This window comes from Antechinus flavipes, chromosome 1, assembly GCF_016432865.1.
Source record: "Antechinus flavipes isolate AdamAnt ecotype Samford, QLD, Australia chromosome 1, AdamAnt_v2, whole genome shotgun sequence".
NCBI classification, from domain to species: Eukaryota; Metazoa; Chordata; class Mammalia; order Dasyuromorphia; family Dasyuridae; genus Antechinus; species Antechinus flavipes.
Window position 1 is genome coordinate 438,608,269 of NC_067398.1, and position 24,261 is coordinate 438,632,529.

General features: G+C 34.6%; 1 protein-coding gene and 1 long non-coding RNA gene across 2 annotated transcripts in view; one reads left to right on the plus strand and one right to left on the minus strand.

Annotated features, from left to right (window-relative positions):
• ZNF704 (zinc finger protein 704) overlaps positions 1 to 24,261 on the plus strand; it is a 321,372-nt gene that overhangs the window by 274,573 nt on the left and 22,538 nt on the right. Inside the window, exons 5-7 of the mRNA XM_051969987.1 lie at positions 16,286 to 16,386; positions 18,549 to 18,816; positions 19,686 to 19,790. Of these exons, the coding sequence (XP_051825947.1) occupies positions 16,286 to 16,386; positions 18,549 to 18,816; positions 19,686 to 19,790 (474 nt within the window). The remainder of the gene's footprint in view (positions 1 to 16,285; positions 16,387 to 18,548; positions 18,817 to 19,685; positions 19,791 to 24,261) is intronic.
• Positions 12,034 to 18,211, minus strand: LOC127543730 (uncharacterized). The gene is made up of 2 exons (XR_007949290.1): positions 17,403 to 18,211; positions 12,034 to 12,208 (listed from the first exon to the last, which is right to left on the minus strand). It is a non-coding gene; the product is annotated as an uncharacterized LOC127543730 (long non-coding RNA).

Consider the following 24,261-nt stretch of genomic DNA (forward strand, 5'->3'; position numbering starts at 1 on the left):
ATTCTTCTCTCCCTTTTCTCATCCTTTCCTCCTTCCTTCTTTTCTTTCCTTTGTTCCCTTTTTTCTTTCCTTCCTTTCCTCCTTTCCCTTCCTTTCTTCCTCCCTCTTGCCATTTCTTCTTCCTTCCTTTCCTGTCTCCCTTTTTCCTTCCTTCTTACCATTCTTTCTTTTCATCCTTTCCTCCTTCCCTCTTTTCCTCCATTATTTATTATCTCCATTTTACAAATGAAGAAATTAGGTTTCAAAGAAGAAAAATGATTTGGTGAAAAGTAAAGCTAGGACTTTTGACTGAAGAATTCAACTATTACATCTTCTCTCTAGACCTTGTCATTTAAAAAAATATTACCATCTTATTAAAATAGTCACATTTCCTTTTATAAATACTATTTAGTAATTGAGAGGTAAATGGGGTTTTTTAAATGGGTTTAATGTTAGAAAGACACAAATTTCATTTCTGACCCCAACTTACTTAACTAGCTATGTAATGCTGAAGAACTTATCCTAACTTCTCTGTCTCTCAGTTTCCTCATCTATCAAATGGGAGATGATAATAATACCTACCTCATAGGATTGTTGTAAGGATCAAATAGATGTATACAGATATAGATAATAAATATAGAGTATTTTACAAACTCTAAAACACTATATAAATAAGATCTATTATATCTATATATCTATTCCTTTAATTTTTTTTAGATGTTTGCTTTATTCTTTTACTCTCCAAGCAAATATCCACCCATCCCAACCTCCATAGGAGGTCATATAAATTATTATAATATATATTGAATTATAATATAAATTGAATTGAGAAAATATGTTCATTTAGAGCAATGATGTCGAAGTCAGATAGAAATAGGAGCTACTAAACCACTCAAAAGGATCAATGTAAGGCACATATTGAATTTTAAAAGTCACCTATTATCTGTTTTATTGTATTTTTATATATTTCATTAAATATTTTCCAATTCCCTTTTTATCTGGTTCACCTGCCCTTGGAGTGTGGTGGGCCACATATTTGTTGTTTCTGATTTAGTGGAAAATTTAGAGGATTTTGGAAAAGTGGGAGAATGAGTTTAGTTGAAAGAATCTTAGACTGGGACAAGGCTCTCTTATCTCATTTCTCTTTTAACTAACTTTGTGGTTTTCGATCACTTAACTTCATTGGGTTTCTGGTTTTGTTTTTGTTTTTGTTTTTGTTTTTTCAGCTGCTAAATGACAAGATGGATTAGATAAGCTTTAAAGTCCCTTCGAGGGCAGCTAGATGACACAATGCCAGTGTGAGACCTGGAGTCAGAAGGAATTATCCGTATCACCCTTGGCAAGTCACTTAACCCTGTTTGCCCCAGGTCAGTTTTTTCATCTGTAAAATGAGATGGAAAAGGAAGTAGAAATGGAAAAGCAGCCCAGTATCTTTGCCAAGAAAACCCCACAGTCTTAAAGAGTCAGAGATGACTGAAAAAATTCAACAACAAAAAATCCTTTCCAGTTGTTGGAAAGAGGGGAAAAAGGGAGTTGTTGAGAATGTTTCTCCTTCCTTTCCCCAACAAGGCCCCTCTCACTCCAAGACAAAAACAACAAAATGATTTTCTTATATATGCTAGAACTGGAGAGGAAGGCCTAATGAGTTCCCTGGCTTTCTAGCTCATTTTCAAAGAAAAATCTATTAACAATGGAGTTTAGCTGCATGAAGGGTTAAACAGTCTTCTTCGAGATATTCTGGGAACTTCACTACCAATCTGAATAGCCAAGTCCACTTTTGCAGAATTCTAATGATTCCAAAGTTATTTCCATGGAATCTAAACTAGTCTCTCTGTAATCTCCACTTGTTGCTTACAGTTCAATCTTTTAAACCAGTGGGTCTCAAAATTTTTGGTTTTAGGATCCTTTCTGCTCTTAAAAATTATTGCTTTTGTTTATTTAAACTGTATCTATTGATATTTGTGGTTGTTGTTCAGTTATGTGAACTATATCATGCTGATACTGTCCACGGGGTTTTTCTTAGCAAAGATATTAGAATTGTTTGTCATTTCCTTATCCAGAGGCAAACTGGTTAAGTGACTCACTCAGGGTCATGCAGCTAATATGTGTTTAAGGCCAGGTCTTTGTGACTCCAAACCATTACTCTATTCACTGAACCATCTAGCTTGTCATTTTAGAAATTAAAGCTGATAAATTTTAAAATATTTAACTCATTTTAAAATAATAGTCAATTCATTTCATGTTAACTATATGCTGTTATTTATTAACATGTTTTACCCAAAAATCCCTGTATTTTCCAAAACAAAAAAATAGTGTAAATGACTTTTAGTCATTAGTAGTTTTGCAAATCTCTTTAATGTTTATCTTTTTTTAAAAAAAGAATGTTAAGATCCTCATATTTGCTTCTATGTTCAATTTGTTGTAATATGTTGGTTTGATTGTAGTATGTAAAGAAAATTCAGCAACACACATATGTTGTTGAGAAGGGAAAGAGAACTTTAATGGGCAAATGCTATCTTAGCATTATTATAAAAATAGTTTTGCAAAACCAATGCAGATAAGATTAGAAGGGAAGCAGTAAATTGTGGGGGAAATTTTACATCCAAGGGTTCTGATAAAGCCCTAATTTTTAAAATATATACAGAATTGAGTCAAATTTATAAGAATACAAGCATTCTCCAATTAATAAATGGTCAAAGGATATGAACAATTTTCAGATGGAACTAAAACCATTTCTAGTCATATGAAAAAATGCTCTAAATCACTATTAATCAGAGAAATACAAATTAAGAATTTGTTGCTTACAGTTCAATCTCTGAGGGACCACTACCCATGTCTCAGATTGGGTAAGATGACAGGAAAAGATAATGATGAATACTGGAGGGGATATGGGAAAACTGGGACACTGATACATTGTTGGTGGGATTGTGAACGAATCTAACCATTCTGGAGAGCAATTTGGAACTATGCCCAAAGGACTATCAAATTGTGCATATCCTTTGATCTAGCAGTATCTCTTACTGGGCCCATAATCCAAATAGATTATAAAAAAGGGGAAAACATGTGCAAAAATGTTTGTGGCAGCCCTTTTTATAGTGACAAGAAACTGGAAACTGAGTGGATGCCCAACAGTTGGAGAATGGCTGGGTAAATTGTGGTATATGAATGTTATGGAATATTATTGTTCTATAAGAAATGATCAACAGGATGATTTCAGAGAGGCCTAGAGAGACTTACATGAACTGATGCTGAGTGAAGTGAGTAGAACCAAAAGAACATTGTACATAGCAACAACAAGATTATATGATGATCAATTCTGATAGATGTGGCTCTTTTCAATAGTGATGTGATTCAGGCCAGTTCCAATGATCTTGTGATGAAGAGAGCCATCTGCACCCAGAGAGAAGATTCTGGGGGACTGAGTGTGGATCACAACATAACATTTTCACAATTTTTATTGTTGTTTGGTTACATTTTGTTTTCTTTCTAATTTTTTACTTTTTTGATCTGATTTTTCTTGTGCAGCATAATAATTGTGGAAATATGTATAGAAGAATTAAACATGTTTAACATATTGTATTACTTGACATCCAAAAAATTGGAACACAAGGTTTTGCAAAGGTGTGAATGTTGAAAATGATACATATGTTTTGAAAATAAAAAGCTTTTAAAAAGAAAGAAAGAAAATAGTTTTGATCTTATAGACTCCCTGAAATGGGTCTTAGATATTTCCAAAAGACCTCAGACTTCACTTTGAGAACCATTGCTCTAGGTCTATCAGAGTAAATGTAGTCTTTCTTTTAAATTTTTTTCTTTTTCAATTAAGAGAAATCTCTTTCCTCTTTCCCTTATCCCAGTGAGAAAAACAAAAGAGAGAAACAAATTCATCACAACAATTATGCATAGTCAAGTAAAATAAATTCCCAGATTGTGTTAAAAAAGAAAAAAAAAGCTTTATTCTGCACTCTAAGTCCATCATTTTCTTTGTCAGGAGATAGCATGTTTAATGAAATCATGGATAGTCATTGCATTAATTTTTCAGCTTTCAAAATTGTTTGTCTTTACAGTGTTGTTACTGTATAAATTATTCTCTTTTCTCTATTCATCTCATTTTTTATCAGTTTATGTAAATCCTAGAACTAGTCATTTTTATAATATTATTTTTAAAGTATAAATTGTTTTTCCAATTCTATTCATCTCACTTGTTCATTACAATTTTTCTAAGTCATATTGAAATCATCTTCATTTCTTATGGAACAATAGTATTCCATTTCCTTCATAAACCATAATTTGTTCAGTTATTCCCCAATGTTATGCATATAGTTCCAAATTGCTCTCCCAAATGGTTTTATTCATTAACAGCTCTCCCAACAGTGTTATCGGTGTACCTGTTTTCCTACATCCTCTCCACTATTTATCATTTTCCATTTTCATCGTCTTTGCTAAACTAACAAGTATTAATTGGAATATCACAATTGCCTTAATTCGCCCTTATCATTAGTGTTGTGAAGCATTTTACATGGATATGAATAACTCAGGTTAATTTCTTTAAGAACTACTTGTTCATATCCTTCAAACATTTACCTATTGAGGAATGGTTATTATTACTATAAATTTGAATTATTTCTATAAGTAATTATTACTTCTACATCCATACAATACATATACATAATATATATACACACACACACATATGTGAGGGGAGAATTAGATCTTTATCAGAGAAACATACTGCAACTGAATTTTCCCAATTGTTTTCCTTTTAATCTTCATATTATTAGATTTGTATGAAACCTTTTTAATTTTGTGTCATTAAAATCATCCATTTTTTTTCTGTGATCTTTTCTATCCCAGGTTTGATCACAAACTTTTCTCCCATCTATATATCTGATAGATAATTTTTGCTCCATTTTTTTTAATTTGTCTATCATGTGACCTTTTATAGTTAAGTCAAGAATACATTTGGCACTTACCTTGGCACAAGTTGTGAGGTTTGGGGTTCTACAGCTAATTTTTTCTATATTTTTGTACTCTTCTCCAAGCACTTTTTAATCAAATAGTTAATCCTTATCTCAATCCTGAGGTGTTTGAGTTCATTGAACAGTACGTTATTAAGTTTGGTTGCTTCCATTTATTAATTAGTTAATTTTCTCCATTGATCAATTTCTCTAGTTTTTAACCAATACAAATTGTTTTAAGGCTTACTATTTTGTAGTAGAGTTTAAAAGTTGCTATTCCCAAGTTTTACCTTCATTCCTACTTTTGTTAATAATTTTCCATGAAATTATTATTTTTTTTGCCTCCATGTGACTTTTTCCCCTCCTAGTTTCATAATGTTTTGGTAGTTTGATTGGCATGGCATTAAATATATATACATATACATATATTATACATATAGTGTGTGTATAATTAACACTATCATTTGTATTATAATTGCTCAGCCTATTTATGAGCAATTATTACTTCTCCATTTTTCTAGGTCTACATTTTTGTAAGAGGTGGTTTGTTATGGTATCTATATAATACATATTTCTTAGTAGGGAAATCTCCACCTTTTTTTACATTCTGTAGTTATTTTAAATAGCATTTTTCTTTCTATCTCTTCTTGGGGGGTTTTATTGGCATTATTAGAAATGCTGACAATTTGTGTGGATTTATTTTATATCCTGATATTTTGTTCAAGTTATTGTTTCATTTTATTTTTAATTGACTCACTAGGATTCTTTAAATACACCATCATATTATTGGCAGATATTTACAATTTGTATTTTCATTTTGTTCCTCAATTTCTTCTTCTTGTTCTATTGCTTTAGCCCTCATTTGTGTCAAGTAGAAGTGGATCATAGACCACCTTGTTTCACTCTTGGTCTTATTGGAAAGGATTCTAGTCTATCCTTGTTAAATGCGATACTAGTGCTTCATTTTAGATCGATATTATTGTTCATTTTATAGAGGAGTATTCCTATATTTCCTAGCATTTTAAATAAAAATTGTTCTATTTTGTCAAAAGCTTTTTATGCATCTGTTGATACAATTACCTGATTTTTATTTTTATTAGTATAATTAAATGTATAATTTTCCTCATATTAAGCTAATCATGTATTCCCAGTAAAAGTTCAACCTGTTCATCGTATATAATCTTAATGATAATGTTGTTTTAACTTCTTTATTAATATTTTACTTAAATCTTTTGCATTGATGTTCATTAAAGATATTGGTCTTTAGTTTTCTTTTTTCTGTTTTAACTTTCCCTTGTTTATGTATCAAGACCATAATTATGTCATAGAAAGAGTTTGGTCAGATACCTTATTTTTAGTATAGTTTTATGTACATTGGAATTCTCTTCTTCTTGACAGCCCTTCATATTTTAAGACAGTTTTCTCATTTCCTCTCTTCTCCCCCACACCAATCTTTTCTTTACCAAATAAGATTCCCAAATCCTTTAATCTACATGTTCATATAGCAAGGTCTCACCATCCGGGTGGTCTTTTTCCAAACCTGATCCGGGTCAGTGGAGGCAGTGTGGAAACAGTGGATTTGAAGACAAAGGATTCGAGATAAGATCCTATCTCTGTCATATAAAATCTAGGGGACCTTGAGCCAGTGACCAATGTGGAAGACTTCCCAGGCTGGTTTGGGGTGTTGCTGGGGTTGACAGTAGGGAAATCTGCTAGTAGTGACATCCCCCATCCCAGGCAGCCACAATAAAGGTTTCCTTGCTCCAGGATGGCAAGGACTTCTTTCACTCTGAAAAAAAAAAAGTAAAGAAAAAAATTATCCTCAGAACATCTTTTTATTTCAGAGTGATAGAACTCCTGACTTCTAGGGAGAGACCCTAGGTCTCTGCTCACATGTATAATAAGGGATTAGACTAAAGAGTTAACTCCCTTCAGCTTTAAATCCATGATCCTATGGTATGAACAGAACAAGGTTCAGCAGGATTATCAGATGCTTAGTTCTGGATACCATACCTCTATTAGCAAAGGAAAAGGAATAAATATTTATTAAATACCTACTATGTGCCATGCACTATGCTAGCTTTCTAGGAAGTACTTTATCTTAGTTGAATTAGTTGAAATTATCTAGATAATTCTCTGTTAGCCATTTTTATTTTAAGCTTCCTTGTCCAAAAATTCTTCTCCTTGGCAGAGAATCTATTATATCATTTTAACCACCCTGTGCAGTTTCCCCTACTGATCACCTTGTTCCCAAAATACCTAAAAACATCTGCGTGGCCCTTGTCATGAAATAGCCTCAGCTCAGTTTAACTGACCTCTAAAGTATTCTTACATGACTTTGTCAGTCTTAGATTGTGTTAATTTTCGAGTACCTTACCCCAAGCATTTATCTTCCATATATATATTTATAGAAATCCTGATGGGTCAGGGATTTCTCTCTTTCTGTATCCACCTTGGGCTTTTTGGGGGGTTTTGTTTTATTTTGGGTTTTTTAGAAAATTCTTACTATTTTCCCAGTGGGATCATTTGCTTTTGTAGCAGTGGTCTTTAGTTTCACATCCCTCTTGGACTGACTTCCCCAAGAGCATTTTAAACTATGATTTTATTTTAAAATTTTATTTTATATAAATTTTATTTTAAACTAGTGCAGAACTTGAACAGTAGAGCGCATCTGTTATTCCTTACTCTCACTACATGATCAGCACAGCTCTTTTTCTGTGCTTACATTTCCTGAATGATCTCTTTTTTACAGCACAGCATAGTGACTAGAGAGCCAGACTTATAGTCAGTAATCCCTACCTGGGATATGGACAATCTCCAGAAATCTCAGGAAACTCTTTAAAAGTATAAGGTGTAATCACTTTCTGTTGATGTTTGCTTGCATTTAGTTTTCCTTCTCAGGTTTTTTTTTTTCTTTCTAGATCCGATTTTTCTTGTGCAGCAAGATAACTATAAATATGTATACATATTTTGAATTTAACATATTGAACATATATTGGACTACCTGCCATCTAGGGAAGGGGGTGGGGAGAAAGAAGGGAAAATTTGGAACAGAAAGTTTCTCAAAGGTCAATGTTGAAAAATTACCCATGCATATGTTTTGTAAATAAAAAGCTTTAATTTTAAAGAGAGAGAGAGAGAGAGTATAAAGTGCAGAGAGATCCCCATTCTCCATCAGTGAAATGATTTATTTTCCCCACCCTTAATAAATCACAAAGTCAAATCCCTCTCTCCCTCAAAAAATTCCTTGCACTCCTCATGAACATGACAATTCCTTGTTAGAAATGTTCTAAAATCTATTCTAATTTAATTCTGGAATTCAGTAAGCATTTTGTTAGCACCTACTTTGTGTCTGTTACTGTACAGTATGAGATATGGGGGAGATAAAGGTTAAAAACTCAAACAGTCCCTGCACTTGACATGCAGCCTATTGTTCTCACCATACACCTCTCCACTGATTCTGGAATTACCCATAATTTTGATTTCTTGGAAATTATGATATTCTAAGATTCATAATCATTCAGCATCACTAAGAGAACATTTGTATTAAAAAGATATCCTTTTGTATTGGAGAACAGCTTGGGATTCTTAAAGTCACTGCATAATTTCACAGATGCTATCCAGCCCTTTCTTTTCCTCCTGTTCAGTTTTGGGCCTAATCCTTTGTCTATCTGCAGTGCCAATTTTTGATCTATAAACTGATAGTCTAACTCAGTGGATTGCCCATCCAACTATATGTCATGAAGCAGTGAAGTGGTTCAGTGAATAGAATGCTGAACCTGAGTTCAGGAAAACCTTAATCAAATACAGCCTTAAACAATTAAGAGCTATATAACCCTAGGCAAATCATTCAACCTAACTACCTGTTTCCTAATCTGTAAAAATAGAGATATTAAAAGCTTCTACTTCCCAAAGACATTCTAAGAACAGATTTTTATGAAGTGCTTTGTAAAAGTATTTCTATATAAATATTTGCTATTAAATGCTAGCTATGTGACAGTCTTGACATTTGATTTGTTACATCCTTTAGTTTGGGGATTTTTTAAAACAAGAATTGATAAGGCAATCTCATATGACTAATCATGGAGTTTATTGAGTATGTTACATGACAGATATATGGAGCCCTTTCTTTCAGTATTCCTCTGTTATTCATCAGGTTCAGCAATTTTGCTGACTTCATTACAAACTTGGTATATAGCATTGAAATAAAAGGACTTTTCATTAAACTATGTTTTCAGAGATTCTCCATGCATTAAATAATATATATTTCCTAACATCTCTTAAAATATGACTAACCAACCAAGCATTAAGCAGACAGCAATCATGAACTTGGATGCTTGGACACTGCCAATGTATTTGGTTTTGGCCACTGTGGCTCATGCTGAAATTTGATAGCTGTTTATTTAGCCAGTCCTTCTTGTTCTTGCTTTCCCCAGTTTGATTTATTTCAGCATAACAAACAGCCGCTAGTTTATCTGTAGACCCAGACTATGTTTGAGCCATCTGTAGGTGGCTGTAGCTTAGTGAAATTTAAGCAAGCCTGTGCTCCCAAATAACAGATGTAGTAAATCCATGCTTTCATTTAAAAATGAGAGTCCCAAAGCAAGACTTTTCTTGTAGAAAGCCTGTTAGCCCAAAGTTAATGAGATTATAAAAATTAAATTGAAGATGGTTTTTATGCCCCAAAGTTATTTGAGGAAGTAACAATGTGAAGATTTGTTTCATTGTAAAATTATTGTTATTGTTCAGTCGTTTCAGTCCTAACTCTTTGTGACCCCATTTGGGATTTTCTTGGCAGAGACACTTAAGTGGTTTGCCATTTCCTTCTCTAGATCATTTTACAGATGAGGAAACTGAGGCAAACAGGTTAAAGTGACTTTCCCAGGATTATGCAGCTAGAAAATATCAGTAAGATATGCAGATTTTTAAAAATTCACCTTACTGCTTAAAAATGCACCTCACCTCCACAAATAGTATTTTGAGTCCTCTAATGATGTGGGAAATAAAATAAGATGAATATAAAAAGACTTCCCAAAAAAGTGTACAAACTTAAGGATAAAAGAGGAAAAAACTAGAAGCAAAACAATAGACTTTCTCCATTTTTAACAAAAGGACTTAACAATTTGGGCAAGTTTTGGTCTCCTCACACTAGAAATTCAACTAATATTTTTAGATGCCCCCTCAAAAATAGATTTTTTCAGGTATTTTTTTGATATTGCTTTAATGATTCCCTTAAAATCAGTAAGAATGCTGTGTAGTTATATAAACAGAATTTAGTATTATACAAATAATCAGTTTTCCATGTTTTTATGCTAAGAGAAGGGTGCAATGGTTACAGAGAATACAAAAGTATTTTCTCAATCTGTGCACATCATGCACATTTTTCAGCAGATTTTCCACACTAATTCTAATGTTAAAAATCATCTTGCATTCCTTGACTATGCAGTAATCTAAATGGTAAGGAGCATTCTTTTACAAAGAGGAAGCCAACCTGAGCTTCAACTTTGTTCACAAAGCAGCTGATTTACAAAATACCAAGGATTAACTTGAAACATGAAATGTTTGTGACAAAAGCAACCTGTCACTATGCAAGAAAGTGAAATTTTCATTTTTTATGTGCAAGTGTGTTGGAATCTTTACAAAGTCTTAAGTCATTAGAATTGATAGAGATAATAATTATCTAATTTAGCATAGTTCAGTATGATTGATCTGATCCTATGAGAAGATGTTATGGGCCAGAACTTGAAACAAGGTACTAAATGGAATTGAGGAGACAATGGTTAAATCTAGTTTAGAACTGATTTAATCCACTATATCAATAACCAACCAAACAAAAACCATATGATCATCTCAATAGATGCAGAAAAAGCATTTGATAAAATCCAACAGCCATTCCTAATAAAAACACTTGAGAGCATAGGAATAAAAGGACTTTTTCTTAAAATAGTCAGGAGCATATATTTAAAACCTTCAGTAAGCATCATATGCAATGGGGAAAAACTGGAACCTTTCCCAGTAAGATCTGGAGTGAAGCAAGGTTGCCCACTATCACCATTATTATTTAATATCGTATTAGAAACACTAGCCTCAGCAATAAGAGTCGAGAAAGATATTAAAGGAATTAGAGTAGGCAATGAGGAAACCAAACTATCACTCTTTGCAGATGATATGATGGTATACCTAGAGAACCCCAGAGATTCTGCTAAAAAGCTATTAGAAATAATTCATAATTTTAGCAAAGTAGCTGGCTACAAAATAAATCCCCATAAATCCTCAGCATTTTTATACACCACCAACAAAATCCAAGAGCAAGAGTTACAAAGAGAAATTCCATTCAAAATAACTGTTGATAGCATAAAATATTTGGGAATCTATCTACCAAAGGAAAGTCAGGAATTATTTGAGCAAAATTACAAAAAAGTTTCCACACAAATAAAGTCAGACTTAAATAATTGGAAAAATATTAAGTGCTCTTGGATAGGCCGAGCAAATATAATAAAGATGACAATACTCCCTAAACTAATTTATTTATTTAGTGCTATACCAATCAGACTTCCAAGAAAATATTTTAATGATTTAGAAAAAATAACAACAAAATTCATATGGAACAATAAAAAGTCGAGAATCTCAAGGGAATTAATGAAAGAACTGATTTAATCCTACAACAAATAATGGTTTCCCAGTGATATAATGATTGGTGTGTACTCAGTCACAGCATATAAGCAAGAAGCTCTCAGGGACAAAGAGCACTCTGGGAGATACAGAAGCCTACTCTCGGAGGCAGAGTCAGATTCATTCCATTTTCCACCTTTGTGCTGGCTGGAGGCTAAAGGACAAACCTTTGATTTGGAGACATTCGGAGGGAGCTCTTAGAACCAAGGAGAGAGATAGGTCTCTATTAAAGCTAACCGGGTCCAAGGAAAGAGATGAGACTTGGAAGGAGAAAATAAACGTTTGGATTTTATCAGCTGGCTGCGTTTGAAGTGATTATTACTCTGAACCGAAACTAAGGCTGCTTCCAGAAAACATCCCTAAGAAACCTGCTCCCATAGAGAACCATTATATTATGAAAAAGAAGAGAACTCCACACAAGTGGTTTGATTAAATTAAACAAATATATTATCTAACATCACAGTATTTTAAAATAGATGAACAGGATTTTAAGTACTATGAATTTGTCCCATGAAAAGAACTTATATTCTTTCTGATCTTTAGGGACCAGCAAACAAATAAGTAACATCTTGTCCACATTTACCATGTCTCCTGAAGACCTAAAAAAGAGAAAATCAAGAGTCATGGATCACAGTCTCAGCTTTGTTATCAATTCTTGTTGAAATCCTAAGAAAATCACTTACCTTCCAAGATACATTGAGTATATTGGACTCAAATGATCTCTACGAAAAGCCCTTCTAGCACTGATATTCTATAATTACATTTTTTTAAACCCTCAGAAGATTTTTTTTTTTACCCAGGACAAGCTCTAATTTGTACAGCAAGTAAAGACAACACTATTCATTTTGAGGCTATATATATATATATAAATAGTTAGTGGCAGCTAGGTAGTTCAGTGAATGGGGCACTGGATCTGGAGTCAGAAAGACCAGAGTTCAACTTTGGCTTCAGATATTTAACTAGTTGTGTGACCCTGGGAAAATCCACTTAACCCAGTAAAATGAACTGAAGGAGGAAATGGCAAACCGCTTCAGTATCTTTGCCAGAAAAACCCCAAATGGTATGAGGAAGAACCAGACATAGCTAAACAATAACAACAGCAACATACAAATAATTATAAGCCAGGTGTGATGGCATATGCTTCTATTTCCTGTGACTAGGAAGGCAGAGGCTGGTGGATCGATTGAGTTCAGGAGTTCCAAGCTGCAGTAGAGCAAAAGCTAATGGGTGTAGCTCCCAGGAGTGGAAAGTCACCGAGCCAGTTTAGTGGGGCAAACCTAGCCCAAATTGAAGACAAAGGAGGCAAAGTTTCCATGCCCATCAATTGATATCAGGCCTGGAAGTAACCTTTGTACTTCTATTCTAAGCAAGATAGACTCAGTCTCAAAGGAAGGGAGGGAAGAAGGGAAGGAGGGAGGGAGGGAGGGAGGAAGGGAGGGAGGAAGAAAGGAAGGAAGGAAGGAAGGAAGGAAGGAAGGAAGGAAGGAAGGAAGGAAGGAAGGAAGGAAGGAAGGAAGGAAGGAAGGAAGGAAGGAAAGAAGGAAGAGATTATAACTGAAGTTTTCACCAATAAGGGAAATAAGAAGAATCCTGTGGTATCTTTCATTGGAAATTTCATTGTAAATACATCTTTATGATTTTGGCTGAATACTAAGGAGCAGCATTGTGGGGAAAAGATTATTAATGTTTCCTTTTTTCATGTCAAGGACAAGGTCATGAGAAATATACATTTCTTTCCATGGCAGCTGAAGCCCTGAGATGACTTGAGATATTATAAGGGAAAGAGACAGCTGTTCTTATAAATTATCTTTTTTTTCCTGGCATAGAGGAACGTACCACCTTGTCATCCCATTTTCTGGTTGGCAGGGTTAAGCCCCAGATGAAAATCTCTTATACATAGGAAGCTGTTCTACAAATTACTTAACTACACTATTTTATCTAAGAAGCATTTCTGCCTATTTTGCATCCTTTGTGTTTGTTATTCATATGATTTTGAATAAACAATTTCTTGTTTCTTCACCTTAATTTCCTCATCCGTAAAATCTATAAAATAACCTCCAGGATAGTTGTGAGGGTCCAACAAGGAAAAATTCTTGAGCACATTTTTAAAATGTGTTGCCGATGCATTATTATTTTCTTCACCTAATGGAATTAATTAATCACTGAGTGACTGAGTGACTTTCCAACTCTAAGGTTTTACATATCTATGATTTTTTTTAAAGTATGGCCATCTTCTGACAATAGGTTGGAACATCTAGTACTTATGTGTTCTAATTGAATCATCAACGCCTTGGGGAAAGACATATTTCCTGTATTGTTGTTTTACTGTCTGGAAAATAAACATAAACCATCAGGGTGTGATAATTCATTAATTAATGTTGCTATGCAAAGTTTCATACTATACTTTGAGTAAAAGAAATAAGCTAAAAAATAAGATTCTTTTTCAAGACCCACATTGTGGGGAGTGGGATTTTAACCTCCCTTTTCCTGTTGACTCCCATTATCATACATGTATTCAGATCAGCAGTACGGGGAAACCAAAGGACTTAGGGTTTCCAGAATATCTTTGCACAATAAACAGACTCATAAGGATCTTGTACTTTGAAATCACCTAATCATGTCTTTGTCCCCCAGCTACCTTTAACAACTCCCAGCTCTAGTGGCTGTTGTAGCTAAATGCTCTACATTTCAGGGGGATTAGTCAACAAGCTGTTTGTAATGCATTGAAGCTTTGAGAGGGCAGAGGAACAGTTACATTACTGTACTGTGAGTGTGCCAGCTTCCAGAATAGGGCCTCTTGAAAAGAGTGGGCCACTAGTCTTGCAAAGCCCTTTATGAATGGGGTGTTGCTTCAGACATAACTAATCTGCTTTGGCAGATTGAAGCCATGTGTTTCTGCACATTGTCCTCAGCCAGCAGGGCCCAAAGCAAGCATTTCCAGGACAGGGAAGCCAGCCTCAGCAGCGTGAGTCTCCAAAGGCTTTTATGTTTGATTTCATAAACCGTTGGGACATTCCAGTGGACATGGATGTTCCTATCTTGACTGTGTTCATTTTGGTTTTTATTCAAGGAAACTCTTTCTTTCTTTGAGTTCTTATTCCATAATCAGCTATTTTTCACAAGTATAACCAATGGAGAGAAGATTCTCTATGGTATAGACTATTATCAGGGGGATTTCACTTCAGGAAATATATACAGGAATATTCTACCCAAAGTTGTTGGTTATTTCTTGTTATATAGCCCACATTTCCATCCATGCTGTGATATAAGCAATTCAAGTGTTATTAACCCAAATGTTTTGGGTCCAGTCCTGTGATGCAATTGGTAAAAGAAACTCAATAAGAGGAAGCTAATGCTGATAGGCAATTACTCTGTAACCTAAACAATTGTCTCAGCCATCAAAAGATTAAATGACTTGCCCAGGATCACACAGATATACATACATATAGTCTGTATAAGTGACAAGACTTGAAGTCAGGTTTTTCTGACTCAAAGGACATTATTTCACCAACCCCACTTACAATAATTTATATTCATTCAGTATTCTGTAGACAGAATCATATCATACAACAGGTAAGACCTGAAGCCAAATTTTCCTGACTACAAGGCCACACTGTTGACTTCACTTATAATAGTTTATATTATACTGTACTTTATAGACATAAAATAATATTATCAGCACAATGCCTGATATATATAAACACTTAAATGCTTGTTGACTGACTGACCCTGTAAGGTAGGTAGTGTATATCTACCAATAACTAAATGGAGTAAATTAAGCAATTTGCTTAAAGTCACATAGCTATTAAATAGCAGAACTCAAATTTCAGATCTTTTCATTCCAAGTTCAGTGATCAAGGAATATGGAGAAATATTCAAGATGAAAAAAAAAGAAAGAAAGAGAGAGAGAAAGAAAGAGAGAGTCGGGAAAAGGAAGGAAGGAAGGAAGGAAGGAAGGAAGGAAGGAAGGAAGGAGGAAGGAAGGAAGGAAGGAAGGAAGGAAGGAAGGAAGGAAGGAAGGAAAGAAGGAAGAAAGAAAGAAAGAAAGAAAGAAAGAAAGAAAGAAAGAAAGAAAGAAAGAAAGAAAGAAAGAAAGAAAGAAAGAAAGAAAGAAAGAAAGAAAGAAAGAAAGAAAGAAAGAAAGAAAGAAAGAAAGAAAGAAAAGAAATGTAATTAGGAATTGTTTAACAAAATAAAAACACAATACAACCTAGATCATGTTAATCTGTGGTTTTCTAAAGCATTTTTCAGGAGGTAGGGATCTATTTCTATTTGAGTTTGACACCACATGGACTCTTCCAAGTTTGCTTCTAGGATACCATGATCCTCTTGGCAGAGAGAACAGGACTTTTCAGGAATAAGGGTGCATGTACCTAGTTATTTTGTCAGGTGTTTTGCTGAACTGGTTTTCATTGTTATGAGTAGCAAGTACAGCTGGAGGCAGGGAGTGGGAAAGAAGAGAATATAATCAAGAATGACCCTGATACTTTTTTTTAAAGAAATCAATAAAATTTTGTTTTAAAAAAAAAAAAGAATGATAGCTTTACAGACATCTTTCTAGCACATCAATATTCTGTATACTACAATAATAAAGGTAGAAACATTATAGGTATTTGCTTTTTAATGAAAGAAATATTATTTCTTTAATTTTAAATATAATTTTCTTTCTATTATAGAACTCCATGAAGGTAATGTTCAAATGCCTTTGGAAAAACTGTGGGAAAGTATTGAGCACAGCTGCTGGAATCCAGAAACACATCAGAACCATTCATCTTGGGTAAGATTTCTGAATGAATGCTAAGAGGAATCACAAATAACCACTTATTTTCTAATCACACACACACACACACACACACACACACACACACACAGTACTAATTATCTGATCCATGCAAGATTAAGAAATACTTAATAACTTTTTATCAGGTAGAAGATTATAATAATGATAGTTAATGATTTAATTCACCAATATGGTACAGTGGTAAAGTGTTGGAGTTCCTTCATTAGGATATGCATTCCTTCAGAGGAAGGACTATTTATGCCTTTCTTTGTAGCCTCAGGATTTAGTATACTAGGGTCAAACACATAACACATAGATGTTTGTTGTTGTTTCTGACTTAAGAGTCAGTAAGATATGAGTTCAGATATTCTCTCAGACACATTGATGAGCTATATGAACCTGGGAATATTGTCTAATTTCTTTCTCAATATCCTTAGATGTAAAAAGGAAGAATAATAGCATTTGCCTCATAGGATTATTAAGGGTATCAAATGAGATAATATTGGTAAAAACATACAGAAATATTAACTATTATTAACATAGTTTGTTTATAGATTACTTTCATAGATTTTTCTTTTTACTAAATGTACATTAACATTAGTTTCTAGTTGCTTAAACAAGGTATTAATTTAAGTATTTCAAATATAATATGAATGAATGGATCTGTCAGTCAATTATTGTTATTGTAGTCATTTAGATAAATAGGAATAAATAACTGATGGCTTATATAATATCAAACATCACTCTATCAGTAGACTACTGTTTTGAGAGGATAAAAGAAATGTTTAAAATGTGACTCAAAGTAGTTGATAAAAATTAATGAGTGTTATAGAAATCAACTAATAATTCTGAGCACAAGCTTAGCACAGGTATCGTACTTCTTGGTAGAGTTATCTGATGTATTGTTCAGAAATTGAGAGAGATAAAAAATTCACCCTTCATACAGATTTGTACTGCATACAGATGTGAATGTGAGGATAAAACAACATGGTGTTCTAAACTTGGGTTATTACCTTTGTAATCCAGGTATTTCATCTCTCTGGTGCTCAGTTTCTTCATCTGTAAAATGGGTATTATAATATTTGTATCTCCTATCCCACAGGACTATTTGTAGGGAAAGTGTTTATAAACTATAAAAAGCTGTAGAAATGTGAGTTGATATGTTGTTACCGAAAGCAATATAGTATGTTGTAGAATCAGTATTGGCCTGAGGGTTGAGAGTCCTGGGTTCCAGTTCTTAATCCGATCCAAACCAGCTTTCTGACCACAAAGAAAGCATTTGTGTACCTCAGTTTTCTCATCTGTGAAATGGGGAGAGGGGAGAAGAAAAAGGAGAGAGAGAAGAAAGAAGAGGAAAAATGATTGCCATAACAATAACTGAAATTTACATAGTGTTTTAAACATTGCAAAATACTTGTCATATTTGAGCCTCATAAACAATTCTGCAAGGTAAGGGTTTATTTATTTGTTTATTTCATTGTTTATTTATTGTCTATTAGGACAGCTAGATGACACAGCTAATAGAGTGGTGGTCCTGAAATCAGGAAGACCTAGAGTTCAAATTCAGGCCTCAGATAATTACTAGTTGAGTGTCCCTGGGCAAGCCATTTAGTCAAAATTCATTATTTTTTCAGCCGTAAAATGAGCTGAAGAAAAAAATAGCAAGCCACTCTAGTATCTCTGCCAAGAAAATTCCACATGGGAGTCACAAAGAGTTAAACATGATTAAAACAACTGAACAACAACAAAATTATTATAAATTATATAAATATGTTATATAGTCTACTTTTATATTATAAAGTTTTAATAATTAAAAATATGAATGTTTAAAATGTTTTAGATTATTCAAGATAATTCTAAATTAAAATTAATTTAAATGATAAATTATTTGTTATTCATTTGTCATTATGAAAGTTGTTAATCCCACCTAACAGATGAAAAAACTGTAGTTAAAAAGAAGTTGTGATCTGCTAAGTGTCACACAAGTAGTAAATGTCAGAGGAATGTTTAAAACTCAGGTCTTCCTATCCTCAAGACTTAATCTCTTCAATCTACATAATTACTTCACCTACCTCATAGAGGGTTTTTGTTTGGGGGGACTTTAAAAGCATCCTATACTCATGAATCACTGATAACGATTGTTTTTGCTTTTGCTCCAGACGCATAGGTGATTCAGATTATAGTGATGGAGAAGAAGATTTTTACTATACAGAGATCAAACTCAATACAGACTCAGTAGCCGATGGGCTCAGCAACCTCTCCCCAGTTTCTCCCTCTCAGTCCTTGGTATCTCCTCCAACATTCCCTGCCTTGGATTCCAGCCGTACTGAAACTCCATGTGCCAAAACGGAGCCAAAACTGATGACGCCTCTGAGCCAATCAGCTCCTACCACCCTCTACCTCGTACATACTGACCATGCTTACCAGGTGAAAATGCTTATCAATGGCTTTGGCATTTGGGGTCACAATTATCTTTACCTTCTACAGATTCTTTAGCTGCTTTTCTTTAGACAACCACAACAAAAGATATCTAAGGAGTTTTCCTCAGTTTTTTTTAGCGAATAATCCCCCCCCCTCCAATTTTTCTTTGACTCCTTGGTGCTATTTAAATTAAGGTATCAGTGGAGATGGAAGCAGAATAACACACAGTATCTTCCTGCCACTCAAATATATGACTTCACAGATAAGTCTTTAAAATGGGCCCCTTTGGCTGGGAGGAATCTTGGCTATTTATGAAATCTGAAGGTAGAAACTTGAGGGGGTGATTCAGTCTCTCCTTTCAATTAACTCTTATTCAGCCCATTGTTTTGCCTTACCTAATTATAGTGCTTTCTGAAAGAACAGTAGTTCAAAGTTGATCATTAAATCCTCTGTAACAATCAACTTCCTTCCCTATTTTTTTTTATTGTTTGGGGAGAAAGAATAATATAACTTGACACAAATTATTTGTGCTTGTTTAAAGTGGAAATTTTAACATCTTTGCTTTTTTTTTTCATGGTTATAGTCTAGACAGAAAATTCTGAAATTTTTACCAGGTACCCTTTTTTTTTTTCTTTTTAGAAACCAACAATTGAACAATGTCTCCTTTTATCCTCTAGAGCTGTTATGTAGGCATGGAAAAAGAATTCTTTGCACCTACTCCCTTTTGCTATGTTTACCCCCTCCCTGGCAGATAATTAGTTTAAGATATTAATATAGTTCTGACTTCATCTCTGAAGCTCTAAATTGGTAGTGACAGCTTTTCTCTGTGAAGAAGACTTTTCCTTTGTAACTTTGTCTGTTTTTGCTCTTGACAGGCTACTCCCCCGGTGAACATTCCAGGATCCACAAAGTTCTCTCCGAATGGCAGCAGCTTTAGCATTTCTTGGCAGTCTCCACCAGTTACCTTCACAGGCATTCCAGTAAGTGGGAGGATGTAACCACAAGGAATCTAATCAAGGACAAATTCTGAAGTTGGAGTACAAATGAATTGCAACTTAATTAAAAGGGTTTTAAAATGAAAAGAAAGGAAAAGGGAAAAAACTCGCTGCTGATTTCTATCAAACTGGATTATAACAAAAAGTAGCTACAACATAGGAAGATCAGTAAATAGTTACAAAGTCTACATCAGACAAAATCATAACAAAAGAACAGGAATTTGAGGGATCAAATATATTAGGACCATAGGTTTAGCACTGGGAAAATAATTATAGGCTACTTAGTCCAGACTCGTTAATTTATGTATGAGGAAATTGGGGTTCATAGTGTTTGTTACTTGCCCAAAGTCGTACAAGAAGGAAATAACAGAACTGGGGTTTGAACCTTGGTCCTATTACTCAAAATTCAACATTCTATTGTGAGTAATTAGCAAGATGAGCTAGAGATCCTAACAGAAGATGGCTGATTTCATCTCAATGTTATCCCTAGGAATTTGGTGAGATGAATCAGTAGACCAGTGGCTGGAAATGTCTCTCTGGAACATCATACCACATTCAGAAAGATCAGTGTAGAAAAAAAGGAAACAGGTGAACTAAAGAAATTCTGCATGTTAAGGAGACAAATTCATATGTAGACTCTGAGGGACCAGAGGGAATAAAACTTTTTATGGAGAAGTTGAGTAAAGATCATTGGAAGTAGACACAGGAACAGCTATGATCCATATATTAGACACCTGAATAAAAAGAAGAAATAGATGAGTCAACATTAAGTCAAATCAGTCAACAAATTACAGGCATGATATAGAAGCAGGATGTAATAGTGATAGGGACTTCAGTTGTTTGTATATTGACTCTACTTTTGTGGGTCTTCCTCTACCAAAAGCATCCCAAACAGCTTTTGTTCTTGGCCCACCTTAAGAATTTCACCATTCACCCTTGTCTTTGTCATCAAAAGGAATGAGTCACATCACTTGGCCCCTAATCTCACAGCCCCAAATGGAGTTAGAGAAGATGTATAAATGGCTAAAAAAAGAACAAAGATAGAAAATAGATTAGACCAAGTGGAGAATCATGCTGTTGGCATCATGGTTGTGAGAGAAAAGCTTAGCCTATAAGGCATCAATTCACAAAGTATCTGAAAGAGAGGAAAAAGTGATAGGAAATCTGAGAGAGGGAGAGGGAGAGGGGGAAAGAGAGAGAGAGAGAGATAAAGAGAGAGAGAGAGAGAGAGAGAGAGAGAAGGAGGGAGGAAGAGAGGGGAGGGAGGGAGGGAGAGAGAGAGAAAGAGAGAGAGAGAGACAAAGAGAGAGAGAGAGAGAAGGAGAGGGAGGGAGAGAGAGAGGAGAAGAGAAGTGGGAGAGAGGGAAAGGGAAGGAGGGAAAGAGTGGGGAGGGATGGAGAAAGAGAAAGAAGGAGAGAGGGGAGGGAGAAGAAGGGGAGAGGGAGACAGAGACAGAGAGAAACAGAGACAGAGAGAGAGGGAAGGTGGGAGCAACTACCATACTATATGCTTACTTTTTCACCTATACCAAATGTTCCATGAGAATCATTAATACACATCAAGGGCATCCTCAATGAGAATTAGTGAATATTATTCTATTCTATTAATGAATAGACTTTCAGTAGTAATACTCTATAAAACAGACATCTTTCCATTTCACAATTGACTGGAAGAAGTTGAGAACATAAGATCCTACCTACTGTATTTATTGTTTGTTGATTATAAAAAAATTTTGATTCAATAGAGTGAAAAGTTTCCTTGAAAGTTTTCTTCCCATGTCTCCCATCCACTCATCAAAAACTATTCAAAATCCCTTAAAATATATGATTACAGAAATAACTTTGTTCACTGATTCTCTGATTATAATTACTAGATGAGGAAAAAGAGGTATGTTAACCAAATCACCAGGATTACTTTCCTCACTTGCCTTCCTCTTTTATCATATCCTCTAACTAGGGTATCCAGAATCTGGCCATGACTTCTTGATCTTTACTTGGCTTGTATGAGATGGGAATTGCCACCAGGTCTTATTCTCTACCCAGACCTCCCACTAAGTAGATACCCAATATTGTCCCTGTTCTACTGGTATAACCTAATGGCCCCTGGACCTCGACATCTGACTTGTTGCTGCATACTTGGGACTTCAAGGCTTTTTCATCCACCCTAAAGTTTTTATTTACTCCTACCTCCTTAAATTTGAGTGTAGACTCTTTGAAAGCAAAGGCTGTCTGAGTTTTTCTAAGTACTTGGCACATTCTTAATGCCTAATAAATTCAATCCTAGAGGAAATCCAGTACACTTGAAAAAAAGATTCCTTGTGGTCAATCAACAAACATTTTTACCATCATTTTTTAATGGCACTTTATTAAGCTCTGGAAATTCAGAAACGATCCATGCTTGCAGATAGCTCACAATCTAATGGAGGAGGCAACACATAGCAGTAAGCTATATACAGAATAAATTGGAAATAATCAACAAACAGAAGACACTAGAATTAAAAGAGATTTAGAAAGGCTTCCTGCAGAAGGTGAGATTTTAATTGGGATTTGGAGCAAGCCAGAGAAATCAGGAGGCAGAACAGAGGAAGGAGAATATTCCTTGTATATGGGACAGGCAGTGAAAATGGCTGGAGCAAAGAGTGTTTTGATTGAAGAATAGCAAGAAGGGAAGGATCACAGAGTATGTGAGAAGGTATAAAATATAAGACTTGAAGGTATGGAGGGACCTCTAAATGCTCTTTTCAGATGACATTGTATTGGTTGCATCAAGCCCTGGAACAATACATACCTTCTTAAAGGAAATTCAGTATTGCTCAAAAGAGTTTGGCTTGACCATCCAGGCCATGGGAAAAAACAGGTGGATGGAAAATGTTTATTGCCCCAATTATGAAATTAAATTGGGTGGATTGCTTACAGATCTTGCACTCATCCATCAGTTTATATGTCTAGGAAAGACAGTACAAAGACACAACAATTTGAAACCTAAGTTGAAAAGGAAGAGGATAGTATGGTTGCCTTAAGGAAACTCCTAATTTCACCCAGAAACAAAAATGCATCTTTTTGATGGCAATTATATCTATTGGTGCTTTTACATGACTGTAGCATGGAACACAGTTAATTCCAAAGAACTGAAATAAAGTTGCAGTTTGCATAGTGAATGTGATTAAGTTGAAACCACTAGAGAAGCTTAAAAGATAGATTTTTGAAATGATAGTTCCATAGTGAAAACATTCTAAATGGACAAAAAAAATTGAAATTGAAGTGAAAAATTGAAGTCAGTATTCCCCCCCACCATGTTCTAGGAAATCCATATTATTTGACAGGTTGAAAACAAATTAGTACATGGGTGCAAATGTAAATAATACAGAAAAAGCACATGATCTGACACACTAAATGATTGCTACCTTGATAAACACCACTAAGCGCCTTGATTTGAGACCATTTCATTTTAATATATATTGGGCCTTTTCATAGCTTATCATATAATGTATAGACCACATATTGTTGATACCCATGGTTGTATTTAACTTCCAATTAGGCTTAGTAAGTGGCTTATGATAATAGATATTAACTTGCTTTTTTCTCCTCACTCCCTTCTCCAGGATCCTCTCAAAAGCTTCTTACTGTCAACCTTTGGCAAGTCCCAGAGGTTTTCTGTGAGGGCTATGGTATCCTGCAGAGCTGATAAAAATGAAAGTGGTTGAATCAATTATACCGCTCTTCATCAATGAATATTTATTAAATTCCAAAGAGGAATAGCTCACAACAAAAGGCAGCCTGTGGCAGCGTTTATAGCAACCCTGTTTCTGCTGTGTTCACCAAGTATAAAATACTCCTGGAATTTGATTTCCAAACAATACAATAGATCCTAATCATTATGAATGTTTCCTGTTTGTTGAATAATAGTGATTGCCAGTAGCACGGGGATCCAAGAATGCAGTTAGCAGCATCACCAAACACAGGAGGGAGAGGAGCGCAGATTAGGCATGTAGGTATTCGTTTACTCCAAGCAAGAACATTGATCCCCTGTCACATTGACAGATTGTTTCCAGTGGAGGTGAACATTCAATCCATTTTGGCTTTTCAGGTAGTCAGAAAAGGGCTTTTGTTCCTTACCCGGTCATTTTTATAAATAACGCCATCAATATATACTTAATATATCAGAGACAGGAATAGAATTATAGAGCTATGTATAGACTGTCTTCAGTGTTTGGGAGAACTTAAACAGTGTTTGAGGTTTTTACTTGGGAAGCATTTTCAGTAGATTGAGCCTTATTGCTAACCTAAAGTAAAATCAGGTTCTTAGTGGAACACAGCTGCAAATTTCTTTCCAATCGTGATCTTAACTTGGTACTTGTAATCTGGCCATTGTGACTAGACAAGATACAAAGAAAATCTAAGTTTTCGTGCTTGGCAGATGACTGGCTGACCTTACTAAACTAAAAGATAAACTAGT